General features: G+C 39.9%; 2 protein-coding genes and 2 non-coding genes across 4 annotated transcripts in view; 2 read left to right on the top strand and 2 right to left on the bottom strand.

The window, feature by feature from the left end:
• Positions 1-11,174, bottom strand: part of LOC139387275 (amyloid beta A4 precursor protein-binding family B member 1-interacting protein-like) — a 36,359-nt gene extending 25,185 nt beyond the window's left edge. The window contains exons 1-4 of the mRNA XM_071133390.1: positions 11,031-11,174; positions 8,557-8,616; positions 3,156-3,243; positions 520-764 (exon numbers count right to left, since the gene is read on the bottom strand). Coding sequence (XP_070989491.1) covers positions 520-764; positions 3,156-3,243; positions 8,557-8,616 — 393 coding nt within the window. The 5' untranslated portion in view covers positions 11,031-11,174. The remainder of the gene's footprint in view (positions 1-519; positions 765-3,155; positions 3,244-8,556; positions 8,617-11,030) is intronic.
• On the top strand, positions 26-80 carry LOC139387640 (U7 small nuclear RNA). The gene has a single exon (XR_011629218.1). It is a non-coding gene; the product is annotated as a U7 small nuclear RNA (small nuclear RNA).
• On the top strand, positions 3,976-4,029 carry LOC139387620 (U7 small nuclear RNA). The gene has a single exon (XR_011629198.1). It is a non-coding gene; the product is annotated as a U7 small nuclear RNA (small nuclear RNA).
• A 6,080-nt stretch (positions 11,175-17,254) lies between the features above and the next one.
• LOC139387445 (metabotropic glycine receptor-like) overlaps positions 17,255-20,916 on the bottom strand; it is a 114,366-nt gene continuing 110,704 nt past the window's right edge. Inside the window, exon 11 of the mRNA XM_071133627.1 lies at positions 17,255-20,858. Coding sequence (XP_070989728.1) covers positions 19,041-20,858 — 1,818 coding nt within the window. The 3' untranslated portion in view covers positions 17,255-19,040. The remainder of the gene's footprint in view (positions 20,859-20,916) is intronic.

Here is a 20,916-nt window from a genome sequence, read left to right as displayed (position 1 = left end):
CAGTCATACCTAGCTATAGGTTATGGAGAATTTGCTCTTTTAGCATTTCTCCAGTAGGTTTCCTGAAGGAGAAAGCCTCCACTCCTATGTCAAAGATAATAAAACAAATACACCATAGTAAATACTACACTGATGTCTGCAATAACACTACAGTAAATATACAGTTTAATACAATCTGCAAAAACCCTACATTCATTACTTTAGTATATACTACTATTTTACAGTATTTTAAGACACCTTAGTAAGTATTCACTTTTGTAGTGTTTTTGTACAAAAAATCTACAGTGAATACTATAGTCATTATACCATAATATTTTTTATGTGGCAGTTTACTGTATATTGGCAGTAATTAGCTACAAAAACAGAAAGGTAAGATGCAAATCAATAGAACTGCAGAACTCAGAACTCTATTGTGCACCCCTGCATTTAAAACAGAAATAGTTATGTAATCTTGGTTGAGACCTGAAGACTTGCATTAGCTGCCCTGGCTAACGCCTAGGGATACACAGTCATAGTTACCGGTGGAAGTGGTTTGAGGGGTTCAGGAGGTAGAGAGGATGAGGAGGACACCAGCAATGACATTTGGGACAAGGAGATAGGTGCTTGGACATTTTGTTGTTGGGTGGAATAGCCAGACTTGTGCTGCTGTGTGTGGACATGTCCCGTCTTGGTTGCGTTCAGTTTCTCCTCTGTCTCTGACAAATCTGACCCCAGATCAGCCATCAGAGCGTCCAGGTCATGATCCTCTAGCTCATTTAGAGATTCTGCCAGAGGAAGATGGGAAATGAGGGGTTTATCTTAGACGTGATAACGCAACCACTTCCCTTCTTATGAATACTTTTACCATTCTAACTCATGTACTAGTGAAATGTGCTTAATAAGGTTGCTATTGGCAAGCAGGACTTCAAATATTTGTCATATGCATCAACTCTAATTGTAAACCAGGTAGTTTGGGTCCAGTATTTCAGCCATATGTATATGTAAGGGATACATGCAGACGTTCAGTACATTACACTCTTAGAAAAAAGGGTTCCAAAAGGGTTCTTCGGCAGTCCCCATAGGAGAACCCTTTTGGGTTCCAGTTAGAAACCTCTGTGGAAAGGAGTCTACATGGAACCAAAACGGGTTCTTCAAAGTGTTCTCCCATGGAGACAGCTGAAGAACGCTTTTTGGTGCTAGATAGCACCTTTTTTTCTAAGATTGTACCTTGGAAATAATGGACGACGAAGCATGATGAGGCGGAGCTGAGTCCCTTTGTGTAGTTCCTTTTTCCAAGGTAATGTACAGAACGAAGGCGTTCATCCGCTAATACCACAGTTTCCAAAGAAAACAATACTAAAGTACACATTTACTGGTAGAAATGAAACAATTTCATTGATATTAAATATTAAACAACAGCAAAGTAGCTGCATTTCCATTTTTTTAAGCTGTTTTCTATTGACATTCATGTGGATACATCCATAAGGAGCTGATGATGCCAGTTTTTTGCCTGGCATAGCTAGAAAAGTGGTTTGAGCCGACATACATTTTTACTGCTCTAATTACATTTGGAAACAATTTACAATAGCAGTAAGGCACCTCGGGAACTTGTGGTGCATGGCCAATATACCACTGCTAATGGCTGAATGCTGATTGGCTTCCGTCGTGCCTAAGAACAGCCCTTAGCCGTGAAATATTAGCCATGTACCACACTCCCTCAGGCCTTATTGCTTAAATACAGTTGAAATCGGAAGTTTACATACACCTTAGCCAAATACATTTAAACTCAGTTTTTCACAAATCCTGTCATTTAATCCTGGTAAAAATCCCTGTTTTAGGTCAGTTAGGATCACTATATTTTAGGAATGTGAAATGTCAGAATAATAGTAGAGAGAAGGATTTATTTCAGCTTTTATTTCTTTCATCACATTCCCAGTGGGACAGAAGTTTACATACACTCAATTGGTATTAGGTAGCATTGCCTTTAAATTGTTTAACTTGGGTCTAACGTTTCGGGTAGCCTTCCACAAGCTTCCCACAATAAGTTGGGTGAATTTTGGCCCATTCCTCCTGACAGAGCTGGTGTAACTGAGTCAGGTTTGTAGGCCTCCTTGCTCGTACACGCTTTTCAGTTCTGCCCACAAATTTTCTATGGGATTGAGGTCAGGGCTTTGTGATGGCCACTCCAATACCTTGATTTTGTTGTCCTTAAGCCATTTTGCCACAACTTTGGAAGTATACTTGATGTCATTGTCCATTTGGAAGACCCATTTGCGATCAAGCTTTAATGTCTTGAGATGTTGCTTCAATATATCCACATCATTTTCTTGCCTCATGATGCCATCTATTTTGTGAAATGCACCAGTTCCTCCTGCAGCAAAGCACACCCACAACATGATGCTGCCACCCCTGTGCTTCCCGGTTGGGATTGGGTTTATTCGGGCTTGCAAGCCTCCCCCTTTTTCCTCCAATCATAACATTGGTCATTATGGCCAAACAGGTTTATTTTTGTTTCATCAGGCATTTGGAAATTGCTCCCAAGGATGAACCAGACTTGTGAAGGTCAAAAAAAAATTCAGAGGTCTTGGCTGATTTCTTTTGTTTTTCCCATAACGTCAAGCAAAAATGCACTGAGTTTGAAGGTGCCCTTGAAATACATCCACAGGTACACCTCCAATTGACGTCAATTAACCTATCAGAAGCTTCTAAAGCCATGACATAATTTTCTGGAATTTTCCAAGCTGTTTAAAGGCACAGTCAACTTAGTGTATGTAAACTTCTGACCCACTGGAATTGTGATACAGTGAATTATAAGGGAAATAATCTGTCTGTAAACAATTGTTGGAAAAGTGACTTGTGTCATGCACAAAGTATATGTCTTAATCGACTTGCCAAAACTATAGTTTGTTAACAATACATTTGTGAAGTGGTTGAAAAACTAGTTTTAATGACTCCAACCTAATGTATGTAAACTTATGTCTTCAACTGTATACCACCTGTATACCACCAAAAAGACTTGTTTAATGTGCTATTTATGTTGGTAACCAGTTTATAATAGCAATAAGGAAACTCTGGGTTTGTGTTATATGGCCAATATACTACACCCCCTTGGGTCTTATTGCGTCAAGATACAATTTCCACTGTTTGCTGATGTACTGTTGCATTATGTTTCTCACCGTTCAAATCTGTGAACCCAATAGAGAAGTTGTTTTCTCTCTGCGAGCTGGATGACATTTCTGAGGGCTCCATTTCATACCCAAGACTCTGTCAAAAAAAATGGTTTCAGATGAAATGTTGGCATAGTACAGAACTCGAAAGAAATTGTATGTTTTACATAACACTAATACAGATAGAGAACACTACAACAATATTTGCAACATTTTTACATTAATTCTAAGAAAACCCTCTTCAAGGACCATCTCTGAAGCCACATTTATAAGCTGTGCAGAACACAGTCAAAATTCAAACCTTATACTTCGAATGCAAAACAAACAAAAAAAAAGCACTATGGTGAGGATGTGATATCATAGGAAAGTGATTATTTCATCTGATATGTCATTTTTTCATAAATGTCCCCAGCAGGCAATTCCAGCAAATCACACACAGTGGATTTGGAAAGTATTCAGACCTCTTCACTTTTTCCACATTTTGCGACGTTACAGCCTTATTCTAAAATTGATTACAAACCATTTTTCCTCATCACTCTACACACAATACCCCATAATGACAAAGCAAAAACAGTTTGTAATTTGTGTGCAAATGTATGAACAAAAACAACTGAAATATTATATTAACATAAGTTTTCAGACCCTTTTCTCAGTACGTGTTGAAGCACCTTTTGCAGCGATTACAGCCTCGAGTCGTCTTGGGTATGATGCTACAAGCTTGGCACACCTGTATTTGGGGAGTTTCTCCCATTTCTTCTCTGCAGATCCTCTCAAACTCTGTCAGGTTGGAGGGGGAGAGTTGCTGCACAGCTATTTTCAGGTCTCTCCATAAATTTGCTCTTTTAGCATTTCTCCAGTAGGTTTCCTGAAGGAGAAAGCCTTCACTTATATGTCAAAGATAATAAAACAAATACACCATAGTAAATACTACACTGATGTCCTCAATAACACTACAGTAAATATACAGTATAATACAATTTGTAAAAAAAAAAATTCAAGAGTTTTTTTAATACACCTTAGTATAAAAATACAGTAAAACTGTAGTATATACTAAAGTAATGAATGTAGGGTTTTTGCAGATTGTATTATACTGTATATTTACTGTAGTGTTTTTAGGGACTGTAGTACACTACTAAAAATATGTTTTTGTGCAAAAAATCTACAGTGAATACTATAGTTATTATACCATAGTATTATTTTATTTGGCAATTTACTGTATATTGGCAGTAATTAGCAACAAAAACAAAAAGGTAAGATGCATTGAAATCAATAGAACTGTAGAACTCAAGGGCCTGATATTGTGCACCCCTGCATTTGAAACAGAAATAGTTATGTAATCTTGGTTGAGACCTGAAGACTTGCATTAGCTCCCCTGGTGTTCGATTGGGTTCAAGTCCGGGCTCTGGCTGGGCCACTCAAGGACATTCAGAGACTTGTCCTGAAGCCACTCCTGCGTTGTCTTGGCTGTGTGCTCAGGGTTGTGGTCCTGTTGGAAGTTGATCCTTCACCCCAGTCTGAGGCCCTGAGAACTTAGGAGCAGGTTTTCATCAAGGATCTCTCTGTACTTTGCTCCATTTATCTTAGCCTCAATCCTGACTAGTCTCCCAGTCCCTGCCACTGAAAAACATCCCCACAGCATGATGCTGACGTCACAATGCTTCCCCGTAGGGATGGTGCCAGGTTTCCTCCATACGTGATGCTTGGCATCGTCCAATCTTGGTTTCATCAGACCAGAGAATCTTGTTTCTCATGGCCTAAAAGTCCTTTAGGTGCCTTTTGGCGAACTCCAGGCGTGCTGTCATGTGCCTTTTACTGAGGAGTGGCTTCCGTCTGGCCACTCTACCATAAATGCCTGATTAGGGGAGTGCTGCAGAGATGGTTGTCCTTCTGGAAGGTTCGCCCATCACAAAAGAGGAACTCTCAGAGGAACTCAGAGGAGCTCTGTCAAAGTGACCATCGGGTTCTTGGTCACCTCCCTGACCAAGGCCCTTGTCCCCCGATTGCTCAGTTTGGCCAGGTGGCCAGCTCTAGGAAGTGTCTTGGTAGTTCCAAACTTCTTCCATTTAAGAGTGATCGATGCCACTGTGGTCTTGGGGACCTTCAATGCTGCAGAAATGTTTTGGTAGCCTTCTCCAGATCTGTGCCTCAACACAATCCTGTCTCTGAGGTCAACGGACAATTCCTTTGACCTCATGGCTTGGTTTTTGCTCTGACATGCACTGTCAACTATGGGACCTTATATAGACAGATGTGTGCCTTTCCAAATCATGTCCAGTCAATTTAATTTACCAGAAGTTGACTCCAATCAAATTGTAGAAATATCTCAAGAATAATCAATGGAAACAGGATGCACCTGAGCTCAATTTTGAGTCTCACAACAAAGTGTTTGAATACTTATGTAAATAAGGTATTTCTGTTCTTTTTTAAATACATTTGGGAAAAAAAGAAAAAAAAACTGTTCTCACTTTGTCATTATGGGGTATTGTGTGTAGATTGATGAGGAAAATGTTGTATTTAATACATTTTAGAATAAGTCTGTAACGTAACAAATGTGGTAAAAGTCAAGGGGTCTGAAGACTTTCCGAATGCACTCTATCGTAAACAGTCTATAGAACTGGGTGACCTACATATGATCTCCCCTGGCACATACAGTGCCTTGCGAAAGTATTCAGCCCCTTTGCGACCTTTTGCCACATTTCAGGCTTCAAACATAAAGATATAAAACTGTATTTTTTGTGAAGAATCAACAACAAGTGGGACACAATCATGAAGTGGAACGACATTTATTGGATATTTCAAACTTTTTTAACAACTCAAAAACTGAAAAATTGGGCGTGCAAAATTATTCAGCCCCTTTACTTTCAGTGCAGCAAACTCTCTCCAGAAGTTCAGTGAGGATCTCTGAATGATCCAATGTTGACCTAAATGACTAATGATGATAAATACAATCCACCTGTCTGTAATCAAGTCTCCGTATAAATGCACCTGCACTGTGATAGTTTCAGAGGTCCGTTAAAAGCGCAGAGAGCATCATGAAGAACAAGGAACACACCAGACAGGTCCGAGATACTGTTGTGAAGAAGTTTAAAGCCGGATTTGGATACAAAAAGATTTCCCAAGGAGCACTGTGCAAGCGATAATATTGAAATGGAAGGAGTATCAGACCACTGCAAATCTACCAAGACCTGGCCGTCCCTCTAAACTTTCAGCTCATACAAGGAGAAGACTGATCAGAGATGCAGCCAAGAGGCCCATGATCACTCTGGATGAACTGCAGAGATCTACAGCTGAGGTGGGAGACTCTGTCCATAGGACAACAATCAAATTGCACAAATCTGGCCTTTATGGAAGAGTGGCAAGAAGAAAGCCATTTCTTAAAGATATCCATAAAAAGTGTCGTTTAAAGTTTGCCACAAGCCACCTGGGAGACACACCAAACATGTGGAAAAAGGTGCTCTGGTCAGATGAAACCAAAATTGAACTTTTTGGAAACAATGCAAAACGTTATGTTTGGCGTAAAAGCAACACAGTTGAACACACCATCCCCACTGTCAAACATGGTGGTGGCAGCATCATGGTTTGGGCCTGCTTTTCTTCAGCAGGGACAGGGAAGATGGTTAAAATTGATGGGAAGATGGATGGAGCCAAATACAGGACCATTCTGGAAGAAAACCTGATGGAGTCTGCAAAAGACCTGACACTGGGACGGAGATTTGTCTTCCAACAAGACAATGATCCAAAACATAAAGCAAAATCTACAATGGAATGGTTCAAAAATAAACATATCCAGGTGTTTGAATGGCCAAGTCAAAGTCCAGACTTGAATCCAATCGAGAATCTGTGGAAAGAACTGAAAACTGCTGTTCACAAATGCTCTCCATCCAACCTCACTGAGCTTGAGCTGTTTTGCAAGGAGGAATGGGAAAAAATGTCAGTCTCTCGATGTGCAAAACTGATAGAGACATACCCCAAGCGACTTACAGCTGTAATCGCAGCAAAAGGTGGCGCTACAAAGTATTAACTTAAGGGGGCTGAATAATTTTGCACGCCCAATTTTTCAGTTTTTGATTTGCTAAAAAAGTTTGAAATATCCAATAAATGTCGTTCCACTTCATGATTGTGTCCCACTTGTTGTTGATTCTTCACAAAAAAATACAGTTTTATATCTTTATGTTTGAAGCCTGAAATGTGGCAAGGGTCGCAAAGTTCATGGGGGCCGAATACTTTCGCAAGGCACTGTAACTGAACCCTGATTAATATAGAGAGAAAAATATGGATGGATTCTGAGGTCTGTTGATCTCCATGCTCCCAGAAAGTAATCCAAATTATGTATCAATCCAATCATGGTCAAATTTGAAAAAATTTGATCCTCTTAAGTTCAGGATGAATGATTATTCTAATCAAATGGTTATCTTCCTAATTTGCATAAGACTGTAGACAGTGACACAATATTTGTGGCTCTCCAAAAGGATGGCTGCCAATATGAGGTTGAATTGGCATAAATAACCATTCCGTAGATTTCGATTTAAATGTAATGCCATTTGGTCTAATTACTACCCCTGTTCTTAGAGCTACATTCATTAAAGGGGATGTTCTGTATTTTATGGTTCCTCACCCTGAAAGAAGTCTATGGGCCAGGAGAAACTGTAATCCATCGTTCGGTTTTCTTTACATCCACTACAAACTACAGCTAACATTATCTACTGCTAGCAGCTAAAAATCTATGAAAGTGATATTGGCAGCATCAAACCAGATATTGAGTTGTTTGATTTGCTCGGTTGCCCCTATCACTTCCATTGATTATTTGCTAGCAGTGTCTCAAGTTAGCTGTAGTTTTTAGTGGCTGTTTAATGAAAATACAGCCATCGATTACAGTTTGTCTGGTCCCATAGACTGCGTACAGGGTGAGAAACCATCTAAGATGAAGTTGTAAAATACTGAACTTCCCCTTTAAGAGGAGTTTACTGCTGAATACAATGTACCATGCACATAGGTATTAGCCAGGATTCTATTAATGGCGTCTAATGTTTCATCTGGCAGGCCACATACTGTACATACTAGTGTCATGGAGGGCCAAAGTGCTTGAGGACACCTTGGTGCCATGACCTTAATATCAGTGGCTTGTGTCCATTACTCAACCCAGATAATGTTTATCGTCATTCATTTTACTTTATTTTCTTTATTTGACAGAGATAATGCACAATAATCAACACCCTCTGTAAATGTTCCTGATTTAGCCCAAAGGTTAATTTCCAACTGTAGGCTCTGGGTTACACCTCTACATTGTTGAGTCTCAACAAAAACTACTTTTACACAGCTGACGTATGTCTGGTTTGTCCATTTCTGGTAAAACACTTCTGATGAATCAGAGGAAGTGTAGTTTATAAGAGTGGTCCCAGTGAGAACTCACCTGTGTTAGGAGGTCCATCTCTCCCAGCAGGTCAGTAAACATGGAGTCTATATCATCCATCTGTTACAGATAACAAGCAGACATATTTTAGACAAACGTCTACACACTAGAAGGCCATCAATGAGCCCTATATACCTAAACATGACATCATTGATGTTGACATAAACACTAAGGACCATTATTGTGGCAGACAGAGAATAGGTCTACACAACCAATAAACTTGTAAAATCATGATTAAAGGGATAGTTCAGCCAAATTATAAATGTCCATATTTCTTTCATAACTTTGAAAGCAGTAGATGGACAAAGAGAGGCAGTAATCCAGCTGTGGCTTTTGCCAGCAGCATACCACCCTGCATACCACTGCTGGCTTGCTTCTGAAGCTAAGCAGGGTTGGTCCAGGTCAGTTCCTGGATGGGAGACAAGATGCTGCTGGAAGTGGTGTTGGAGGGCCAGTAGGAGGCACTCTTTCCTCTGGTCTAAAAAAAATTCCCAATTCCTCAGGGCAGTGATTGGGAACACTGCCCTGTGTAGGGTGCCATCTTTCGGATGGGACGTTAAACGGGTGTCCTGACTCTCTGATGTCATTAAAGATCCCATGGCACTTATCGTAAGAGTAGGGGTGTTAACCCCAGTGTCCTGGCTAAATTCCTAATCTGGCCCTCAAATCATCACGGTCACCTCATAATCCCCAGTTTACAATTGGCTCATTCGTTCCTCTCCCCTGTAACTATTCCCCAGGTTGTTGCTGCAAATGAGAACGTGTTCTCAGTCAACTTACCTGGATAAATAAAAAATCTAATAATACTAGCCAATGCCAACAACTGTTAATTTGAGCTATTTCTAACCAAAAACCAATGTGCTCCAGTTAGCATGTTTTAAATGTCATGCCCATAGTACCACGGGGAGTCTGCAATGTGACAGACAATGTGTTATGTGACCACTAAAATTGCTTCCATGTTGCTTGGACTGTGAGAGACAAACACGTTTTCATTAGAGGCCATCAAAGTAGAGCTGCATTGACACAGAGGGTGACACTGAACAATAAACGATCCCATAAGCAAAGTCTGCTGCTCTTTGAGCGAGGCCTGTTCAGGTTAGCGAATGATTTAGTCAACGTGAAGGGAAAAAAGCACCAGTACGTGTGTAGTAGGCAGCTCTGGCCAAATGGATCATCTCTCCAAGTATGCAGTTTAGATACGAGCGCCGTCTCACGATATTTGAGAGGCCTTCTACTAACCACTACTCATTTTTTTTGTATTTTATTTTTTGCACTGGCTCTATGCACACTCTATTGACTCTACCCACACACACACACACACATACAGTACTACGCTGACACTCTAACACACACACACACACACACACACACGCTCACACAAACATGCATATTGACACCACTCACTCACACACACACACGCACGCACGCACGCACCCACGCTTGCACGCGCACACACACACACACACACACACACACACAAACACAAACACAAACACAAACAAACACACACACACATACATACTGGTACTCCTTGTATATAGCCTCATTATTGTCATTTTATTGTGTTACAATTTAGTTTTTTATTTAGCAAATATTTGTCTTCCTTTTTAACTTGGAATGGGCTGGTAAGTCAGCATTTCACAGTCAATTCTACACCTGTTGTATTCGGCGCATGTGGCCAAACAAAAAAGTATTTGATTTTTAAAATAGCATAAGGATGCCACATGTGGTCTGTGGGCATGCTACTTCTGCACTGACACAGAAAGTGACTCACTAAAGTTCAGACAGAGAGAGTGACCAATGCCTAATCATCAACAATGACTTAGTGTGCATAGAAAGAGATACTGGCTACATATGTTGAGTGTTCAAATGGTCCCTCTATTTCATACTTGTTTTATAACTGTTTTATAATTGTTTTATAACTGTTTTATAATTGTTTTATAACTGTTTTATAATTGAGTACATAAACAATTGCTGGCTGCTACTGTAGAAAGATATGTTCACTTTAAAGGGGCAATCTTATTCATTTAAATGTCCAGAGTGGATGTACCAATTCCAGATTGCCCCTTTAACCAACGATGGCTGTTGAAGTATTTCCTAACTGGCCAATGGGCTGTATTTGTGAGTATTGTACAATACTGTATAACTTTTTTATCACATTGCATCAGAACATGAAAGTAATACAATGCCCAATATGAGAAAGTTGAATGTAACAATCACATAATTGTCTTTGGTAGTACTATGAAGAAGCATTAAAGCTCAAATCTAGACTGTAAGGCAATCTAGACTGTAAGGTAATCTAGACTGTAAGGTAATCTAGACTGTAAAGTAATTTAGACTGTAAGGTACAATGACTCTACAAGTAATGCTAAGCATCTATTCACAGACATATTAAGGAAGCAATGTAATAAAAGTCAAAAGACACAAATGTCAAAGATAAACAGCATCCTGTCAAAAATCACCAGAGAGTTTACCTTTTCTAGTTTAATGATCTCCTGGATTACTCTTCGGTAATAGATTAGATATAAAATATTGTATCGTTAAATACATGTGCACCTTGCACATGTGGGGTTGAATTGGAAATGGTATGACTACTGAGACTGAATGATAGGGGCTCTATTTCCTGTTCTATGCGAAAGTTGACCTTCTTACTGTCACATGACTCAGGAAGAGGCTTGGTTTGTGTCTAACAATGAGGTGGCTTCCTCTTCTTGTCTCCTTAATCTGCACTGGCCTGAAGACTCAGGATAGGTGCCAACAAAATGGTTGACACTTACTGTGAATTTGCTTGCGCCTGTCCAGATTTGATGGAGGATTTAATATTCAGTCTGAAAATCAAAGGTGTTGTTTAATTTTACTATAGGTTGTCTTAAAGTGGAAATCAGCAGTTCAAACAATAACAGAGCAACACCACACCACTGTGGATGGGATGGGCTGGAGAAATGTAACCACTCTCAAATTCATGGACATAGAGCTATGAATGCAAGGACTGACCATCCATGATATCAAAATTAGAGTTTTACCCACGTTTTGAGGCTATACAAGTTTTGTTTATATTTAATTTGTTTACAATTATGGTTTAAAACAATGTTATATTTGGGGTTCTGATGGGGTTGGAAGGTTGAATTAAGCTCGTGAGGCATTTTTTAGTTACATTCTTCAAGAATGTATCATTAACTGAAGTAAAACATTTGATGTACAGTGAGGTATTCAGAAGTTATTCAGACCCCTTGACTTATTCCACATGTTGTTAAGTTACAGCCTGAATTCAGGATAGATTTAATTGATTTGTTTTCTCAACCATCTATATACTCCATAATAACAAAGTGAAAACAGTTTTTTTAAAATATTAGCAAATTTATTGAAAATGAAATGAAATACAGAAATATAATTTACATACAGTGCATTCAGAAAGTATTCACACCCCTTGACTTGTTCCACATTTATTGTACAATCCAGGTGTGCGAAGCTCTTAGAGACTTACCCAGAAATACTCACTGCTGTAATCGCTGCCAAAAGCGATTCTAACAGGGGTGTGAACACTTAACTTAAATACAGAAATATCTAATTTACTTTTTAGACATTTGCACCTATGCACCTATGTAGATAGGTGAGAGAGAAATATATTTGATCCATTTTTAATTCAGGCTGTAACACAACAAAATGTGGAATAAGTCAATGGGTATGAGGGACTTTCTGAATGCACTGCATGTGTTTACATCTGTGGGTGGGGAGGAGCTAAGGCTTAAGAAGGTGTGAACGATGTTGAATAGGCGTAAACAAAGAGCTCTCTAGGAAGTGTGAAAATCTCATCAAAATATTTCAAAGGGCATTTTCCCCTACTTTCCCATGTTTCCTCCAGTTACAGTGTATGAAAGTCTGTACTTTCATAAAATGTCAAATTGGCAAGTAACTTACATTTGATAAAACCCTCAATAGAAAAATCCGGACACAAATGAAATATTTGATTTCAAATCTAAAATGCTGGAGTATAGAAATCAAATAAAAATAGCACACAAAAAACAATAACGAGTTAGAATATACAAGAAGTACCGGTACCGAATCAATGTGCAGGTGTACGAGGTAGTTGTGTACGAGGCAATATGTAAATCTAGGCAGGGGTAAAAATTACTAGGCAATCAGGATAGATAATAAACAGAGTAGCAGCAGCGTATGTGAAAGTGTGTCTATGTGTGAGTGTGTGTGTGTGTGTGTGACGCTAATATGCATATATATGTGTATGTGAGCGTACAGTGGGGCAAAAAAGTATTTAGTCAGCCACCAATTGTGCAAGTTCTCCCACTTAAAAAGATGAGAGAGGCCTGTAATTGTCATCATAGGTACAATTCAACTATGACAGACAAAATTCGAAAAAAAAATCCAGAAAATCACATTGTAGGATTTTTAATGAATTTATTCATACCCTTTGACTTAATCCATATTTGCTGTGTTACAGTCTGAATTCAAAATGGATTCAAATATATTTTTTCTCACCCGTCTACAAACAATGCATCATTATGACAAAGGGAAAACATGTTTTTAGAAATTTCTGCACATTTTATGAAAAGGAAATACAGAAATATCTAATTTATGTAAGTATTCACAACCCTAAGTCAATACATTTTAGAATCACCTTTGGCATCGATTAGAATTGTGAGTGTTCTAAGTCTCTAAGAGCTTTGCACACCTGGATTGTACAATATTTTCACATTATTATTATTATTATTATTATTATTATTATTATTTAAGATGTTAAAGGTGCACTATGCAGAAATCGCTCTGACATTTCCTGGTTGCAAAAATTCACTTAGTTATACTAAACTGAAATTATGTGATAAAACAAACAGTCTCTTGTGTAGAGAATCATTGTACCATGTAAACCACAGTGAAATATGTTTTCTATAATCAACATTTTTTATATTCAGATGTTTGAAGCTGGTGTACAAAACCAAATGTAAAAGACGCAAAAACGAAACTTCAGCCCACATAGAACAGATCTACCGCCTCTTAGACTTTCTTTCAATGGAAATGAAAGATCTATAACTCTCCCAAAAAGTGACATATTGTAGCTTTAGGCTCTGTCAAGTTGGTTGTTGATCATTGGTAGACAGCCATTTTCAAGTCTTTCCATTGATTTCCAAGCCAATTTAAGTCAAATCTCATCTTGGTAAGCAATTACAGTGTAGATTTGGCCTTGTGTTTTAGGTTATTGTCCTGCAGAAAGGTACATTTGTCTCCCAGTATCTGTTGGAAGCAGACTGAACCAGGTTTTCCTCTAGGAATTTGCCTGTGCTTTGCTCCATTCCGTTTATTTTTATCCCAGATAACTCCCTAGTCCTTGCTGAATACAAGCATAACTGACAAGCATAACATGATGCAGCCTCAACCAGGCTTGAAAATACGAAAAGTGGTACACAGTGATGTGTTGGATTTGCCCTAAACATTACGCTTTGTATTCGGTACAAAAAGTTCTGGACAAAAAGTTCAGGACATAAAGTACATTTCTTTGCCACATCATTTTTTTGTATACAGGATGCATGTTTTGGAATTCTGTACAGGCTTCCTTTTCACTCTATCATTTAGGTTAGTATTGTGGAGTAACTACAATGTTGTTGATCCATACTAAGTTCTCATATCACAACCATTAAACTATGTAACTGTTTTAAACTGTCTTTGGGGTAGCAGGTAGCCTAGTGGTTAGAGTGTTGGGCCAGTAACCAAAAGGTAAAAATCTGTTGTTCTGCCCCTGAACAAGGCAGTTAGCCCACTGTTCCCGATATCCGTCATTGTAAATAAGAATTTGTTCTTAACTGACTTGCCTAGTTAAATAAAGGTAAAAAAAATGGTTTTAATCACAATTGGCCTCATGGTAAAACCCCTGAGCAGTTTCCTTCCTCTCCGGCAACTTAGCCAGGAAGGATGCCTGTATCTTTGTAGTCACTGGGTGTAATAGTTACACCATCCAAAGCCTAAATAATAACTTCACCATGCTCAAAGGAATATTCAGCGTATACTTTTTTATTTTCACCAATCGGTGCCCTTCTTCTTTGTGAGGCATCGAAAAACCTCCCTGGTCTTTGTGGCTGAATATGTACTTGAGGGACCTTACAGGTAATTGTGTGCGTAGGGTACAGAGATGGTGTAGTCCTTCAAAAATCATGTTAACCACTATTATTGAACACGGAATGAGTCCATGCAACTTATGAGATTTGTTAAGCACATTTGTAACTTCTGGACTTATTTAGGTTTGCCATAACAAAGGGGTTGAATACTTATTTTAAATTCAGGCTGTAACACAACAAAATGTGGGAAAGTAAAGGGGTGTGAAGGCCGTTTCTGAAGGCACTGTATGTTTCATGTTAGCCACCATATTCTAATGTGAGTATCCTCTGCATGCCTTATATAATGGCTGCTTTGTGTGATGTATTGTTGTCTCTACCTTCTTGCCCTTTGTGCTGTTGTCTGGGCCCAATAATGTTTGTACCATGTTTTGTGCTGCAACCATTTTGTGCTGCTGCCACGTTGTGTTACTACCATGTTGTTGTCATGTTGTGTTGCTGCCATGCTATGTTGTTGTCTTTAGGTCTCTCTTTATGCAGTGTTATGGTGTCTCTCTTGTAGTGATGTGTGCTTTTATCATAAATTTTTCTTTTTAATCCCAGCCCCAGTCCCCGCAGGAGGCCTTTTGCCTTCTGGTAGGCCGTCATTGCAAATAACAATTTGTTCTTATTAACTGATTTGCCTAGTTAAATTACGGTTCAATACAAAAAAAACATGTATACTGTACATATAATGACAATTTCCAGGAGACCCTAGGCTACCAGACTAGGGTTGTACACTGTTGTGTTAGACATCCACAAACAATCATATTATTTTAACATGGACACAGTATGTAAGTAATATAAACATATTGTTTACCCCAAATGAGCTGTAATAAAATGTATGTATATATATTTTTTTATCGTGATTCCAATAAAATGCATTTGTAATACCAGATGTGCCATGCTGCTGCTGTAGTGTCTCTTCGCATTAGCACACGTTTAGCATGACATTTAGAGACGTGTGTGGCTAAGTCCAGTAGATAGTAGGCTTACTATGACCACTAATTAGAGTTCTAAGAATAGCAATTATGCCACCAGCCAAAGTGCCAGTCTTTGCTGCCGTAATACACACATTTGTAAACATTGTGACACCAAACCTCATGCTTATCAAGGTCATTAAACTCTGCTTTAACAAGACTGTAGGCTACATATTTTAATTATGGTTGGAAAGTTTGTTATATATTTAAGCAACAATGTTCCTGGGTACAGCCCTTAGCCGTGGTATTTTGGCCATACACCAGAAACCCCAGAGGTGCCTTATTGCTATTATAAACTGGTTACCAACATAAATAGAACAGTAAACACGTGTTTTTCCATCACACCTGTGGTATGTTGTCTGATATACACACTCTGAACTGATTCCACCAATCAGGATCCAGGACCCAAACTATACGGTTTATAATTAAGCAATAAGGCACGAGGGGGTGTGGTATATGGCCAATATACCACGGCTAAGAGCTACTTTTAATAAATTAGCAAAAATGTTTTTGCTTTGTCATTATTAGGTATTGTGTGTATATTGATGAGGGGAAAGACAACAACATTTGAATCCATTATATAACAAGGCTGTAACGTAACACAATGTGGAAAAAGTGAAGGGGTCGAATACTTTCAGAATGCACTGTATGTTTTCAATAAACATTGGAGACGAAATATAGTTTATATGTTGTCACCAATCTAAGCCAACCAATCAGTTTTGCCCCATAGTTGTGCACGAGTTGGTTTTGTTGCTAAACGACAAACCCATCTATAGAGAATAGTTCTTTTGGGAGCCCAGATAATCTATTTATAAATCCCATCATTGGATGGTTTGGTAGTTTCCCAAGGGACTCCATACACACTTACAAGACAAGACAAAGCCTCTCATACAAGACAAAGCCTCTCTTGTTCATTGTCAGAACACAAAATAACTACAGCCCACAGTCCCTCTGTGTATTCAGCTTGACCCAGCACTGACCAAAAGCTTCTCCTTCTCTGATCTGCAATATCAATACATATTCAGTATATTTTCATTATATTCAATATTCAATCACTTATTTTACTTAATGCTTTGGTTAAGTGTCTAAAAACTTAAGGGTCATTACAAATGAGCAATCGGTTTGGTTCAACCATAAATTATGTTGCTGGGACTTCATTAGTCTGATATTAGGCTCCTGGTGAAATTCTAGTCTGTAAAAACAATTCAAGGATGAGGAAGTAACATTTTAAGACTTGTCATAAGCATGTATGAGCCCCTTAAATGGATAGACCAGCCAAATTGCTTTTTTTTGCTTATTGAAAGCAGTCTATGGACAAGGAGAAAACTGCAATCCACCCTTTGGTTTTGCTTACCTTGTCACTGCCAATGATATTTGTATTTTCTAACCAAAATCAATGTTCTCCAAAATTCAAACAAATTAATTAAGTAGCGACACAATCCCTTCCAGAAACTTTGAAATGATTTGGTAAGGCAGAAAATATTATGTCTACAGTTATGTATGCTTATCTCCACCAGGGGTTAGTGTTGTTCTATGTGATGAAGTAGTAGGTATTCTCTCCAGACCATGGTTAGTCAGCACTGTTCGACAACACCCATCAAATAACAACAGAAAATAAGATTGAGTTTTATATGAATATTTATTGCAAGCATACAATAGTGGTACAAGTTCACTTAACAAACAAGTCATAACAGTCTGATGGAGCAGGGTTTGCGAAGAGCAGTGAGACGCTGGGCCAATATGTTTAGTGTCATGCAGAAGCCACTGTAGCATTCATACAGCATCATCGTGTTCCTGATTACCTAGATCTTATTCACTAGGATACCAAATGGAGGAAAACAGACAAACAGGGAGGAAATAAACCAAGCTTGTCCAATAAGAAATGTTTCTTTCCATTGCGAAAGTTTTCCATTTTAATAATGAACATGACCCTTATGTCTTTGACAACATTCAACAACAAGAGTTACTAGTTACTAGTGGAGTAGATCAAATCACCACCACTAAACTGTTACAAAGGCCATATAAATAAAGGAAGAGGGAATCGGTAATAATGCTAAAGTGGCAAACGTTTTTTCATGCAATGCTATGATGCAGACACACACACGCTGTACACCCACACACAAATGCAATAATGCACACACGCTGTACACACCCACGCACACATGCAATAATGCACACACACACACCTACCCGTGTGGAATCTATGGTGACACTATTTTGACAATCAATGTCATAGCATTTGATTTTAGGTGAACAACTATAAGGTGTTATCAAGCAATTGCATGGATTTTGGAAAGCAAGCAAAAGTCAAATATGCTGTATAATCCATCTGACTTTTCTTTGCTTTTGGTCCATAAGATTTACATAAACCTTAAAATAAAAATGTTTGGGAAAAGTACAAGACAAAACCTGTTAATGATTCACCTAAAATGAACATATGTAAATTAATGTCAACATTGTATAAGAGGGGGGAACCTTTGGGATTAAAATACTGCTTCAATATTTTTTCCATATCATATTTTCAGATGAATGCACATAGAAACATTCTTGAAAGCTTTATGTTTTAAGTTGTATTTTAACTTTGAACTTGAACATTGAATTATAGTAGGCAACATCAAGTATTACATCGTCATTACCAAATGTTTTGGATGTAAGTTGACAAATGGACATAAATACACTTTTGGAAGTGCTTTGCCACATGCTACAGCAGTTTTTTTGAGAAATGAATACATCAAAGATAAACTTCTGCTTTTTTTTACAGACATAAAGCATGTTTGACTAAATGGAGACCAGGTGAGATACTTTGCCTTCACGGCATGTATCATCATGTTGCTACCTATGTACTAAATGTTAACTATGTACGGTTCACCTATGTACCTATTTCTCCTGCTCAACACTCAAAATGCATATCCTTTGTATAATCTATAAGGCCCAAAATTAAGGCATGTGCACTGTGCTTAATATAGAAATTACATGATGTACTTCCCATTGACCAACATTCTGAACTCATACTCCAACCATTACTTGACAAAAATGGCACAGATGCAGGATACAGGCCAAAGAGAACTCTTAGGACACAATTTAATGTATTGAAGAATGTGAAAAAACGTGCACAAATGCAAACTGAGAAAATCTACCAGCAAATAGTACCGACAACACATTCCTCTACATTTCAGAAAAGTGACTTTAAGTTGCATAATTGCACAACTAACAAAACAACAAATACTTTGTTTGGAATGCTTTAAGAGACGGTAGTGTCATGTTTTTCTTCACAATATGATTTTGACATAACCACAAGGCAAATTGTGCATTGTTTTTTTCCCCACACTTCCCCTATCTTTAAAACCCAGTTTTCAGGGCTTTTGTGCAGTGATTACAAAACATATAAAGTCCATTATGTCAAATATCATGCACTTTTCTCTGACCCATTGTCTTCAAAATCCCACGGACAAACGTCAACCTTTTTGGCAGTGCTCATGGGTTGTTTATAATTAGAACTCAAAGAGTTTTCTTTCGCTGGAGAAGTTTTTGTCTGTGCCATGTTGGTTGGCGCGTTCTCTACCTCCCACGGGCATGCCTCCACTCTCTTGTTCTCCGACACCTCCGGGTCTCTTGTCGAGCTTTTCCGTCTCCCAGACGCGGGCACGGTGACCGAACCGCCCTCCGAGGATTGGCTGACACGTCGTCTTTCCGGGGGCTTGCTGGAGGAGCTCCTCCTCTCCTTGCTCTTTGACCTGTGCTGCTTCTCTTCCTCCCTGTCCCTCCCTCCTTTCTCTCTCTCACCCCTCTCTTTGTAGGAGCATGAGCCTTTTCGTTTCCGCTTCGAGTGAGGCGTGGGGCTGGAGCAGTTCTTCTCCTGGCTGGGGGAGGGCGGGGCAGGGGATTCATTGTATTCCCAGGGACAGATGTCCACCATCAAGGTGGGTGGCTGCAGCAGACTCCCCGTGGATTTGGAGTAGTCTGAGTGGAGGATCTTGGGCTTCCCATCGGTGGGTGTAACACTCTTCTTACTTCTGATCCTCTCTGGGGAGATGGAGTCTGAATCACCTCCCAACACCGGCTGCTCCTCAAAGGCCCAGGGGCACACCTCTGGTTTGAGGGGGAGCGGAGATCTGGGAGACCTGGGCTTCCTTGTTTCTCTGGCCTCGTCTGGTTCACTCCCCTTACCTTTGGAGCGACGTCGGCCTGCAGGTGATTGCCCTGCGGCTCCCTGTTGCTTCTGTTGGGAGCGAATGCCCTTGGTGCTAACTGCGCCACCACCACCCCCCCTGTGGACCGTAGTGGTCTCTCCCAGAGCAATGGACACATGCTTCTGTGACCTTCCTTCCGAGGGGGTTGGGGGGTCCTCTACATCCCAAGGGCACACCTCGGAAAGGTCATACAGGTTTCTCCCTGGCTCTGTATTGATGGACGGCTGGCTGCCACTCACCTGCTGCTTCATGATGCCCATCTTGCCCATGGGCGTCTTGGAGTACTCCACCGACTGGCTGATTATCATCTTGGGATAACACTCCTTCTCTTCCGCCTCGTCCACCTCAGACAGCATCCTCCCATCGCAGCCCTTGAGTCCCTTCTTGCTTGCTTCCTCCACGCAATGTGTCTTGCTGGTGAGCCCGGGCATCTTCTCTTTGGCACTGGTTATGACACTCAGTGACTTCTGCATGATGGACGTCCTCAGGTGGATGGGCTTTTTATCCACTGTAAAGTTGTGCGCGCTGGCTGACTTGCAGACCAAGGGCACTGACTCAGTGGACTCAGAAGGTTCAACCCTTGGGGCATGCTCTGGTGACTTCTTCACCTGTCTCCTCATGAGGGATCCAAGCAAGGAACCCTCAGCGGCAGCCATTTTGTCCCCACACGAGCTCTCTCCGCCAGTAGTTTCCTCCCCTTGGTCACAGACGTGGTCGTAGCTGCGCGATTTCTTCAGGCCTAGGACCTTGTTTTTCAGAGAGTCTTCCCTGGACTTGTGACCAGAGTGGGATGGGTCAAAGGGGTTCCGACGAAGGGTGCTCCGGTTGCTCCCATGCTCACTACAGTCACGATCCTCACGACTGCCATGGCTGCCGTGCCGGTGCATAGTCTCTGGGATCTCAGTGATGCGCCTCATGAGGGAGCGGCCCAGGCCCTTCTTGGAGCTGCGCTTCTTCTGGAGATGGGGGTTGTTGGCCAACATCTTCTTGCGCTTGTAGACCTCCAGTTGGACGTAGAGCTTCTTTAGCTCATCCTAAAACAGCAACACAGAGAGAGGTGTTGAGAGAGAGAAAAGTGGATGAGAAAGAGGA

This window comes from Oncorhynchus clarkii, chromosome 28 (assembly GCF_045791955.1).
Source record: "Oncorhynchus clarkii lewisi isolate Uvic-CL-2024 chromosome 28, UVic_Ocla_1.0, whole genome shotgun sequence".
NCBI lineage: Eukaryota > Metazoa > Chordata > Actinopteri > Salmoniformes > Salmonidae > Oncorhynchus > Oncorhynchus clarkii.
The sequence above is the reverse complement of the archived record's forward strand: the minus strand, read 5'-3'. Positions and strand labels throughout refer to the sequence as shown.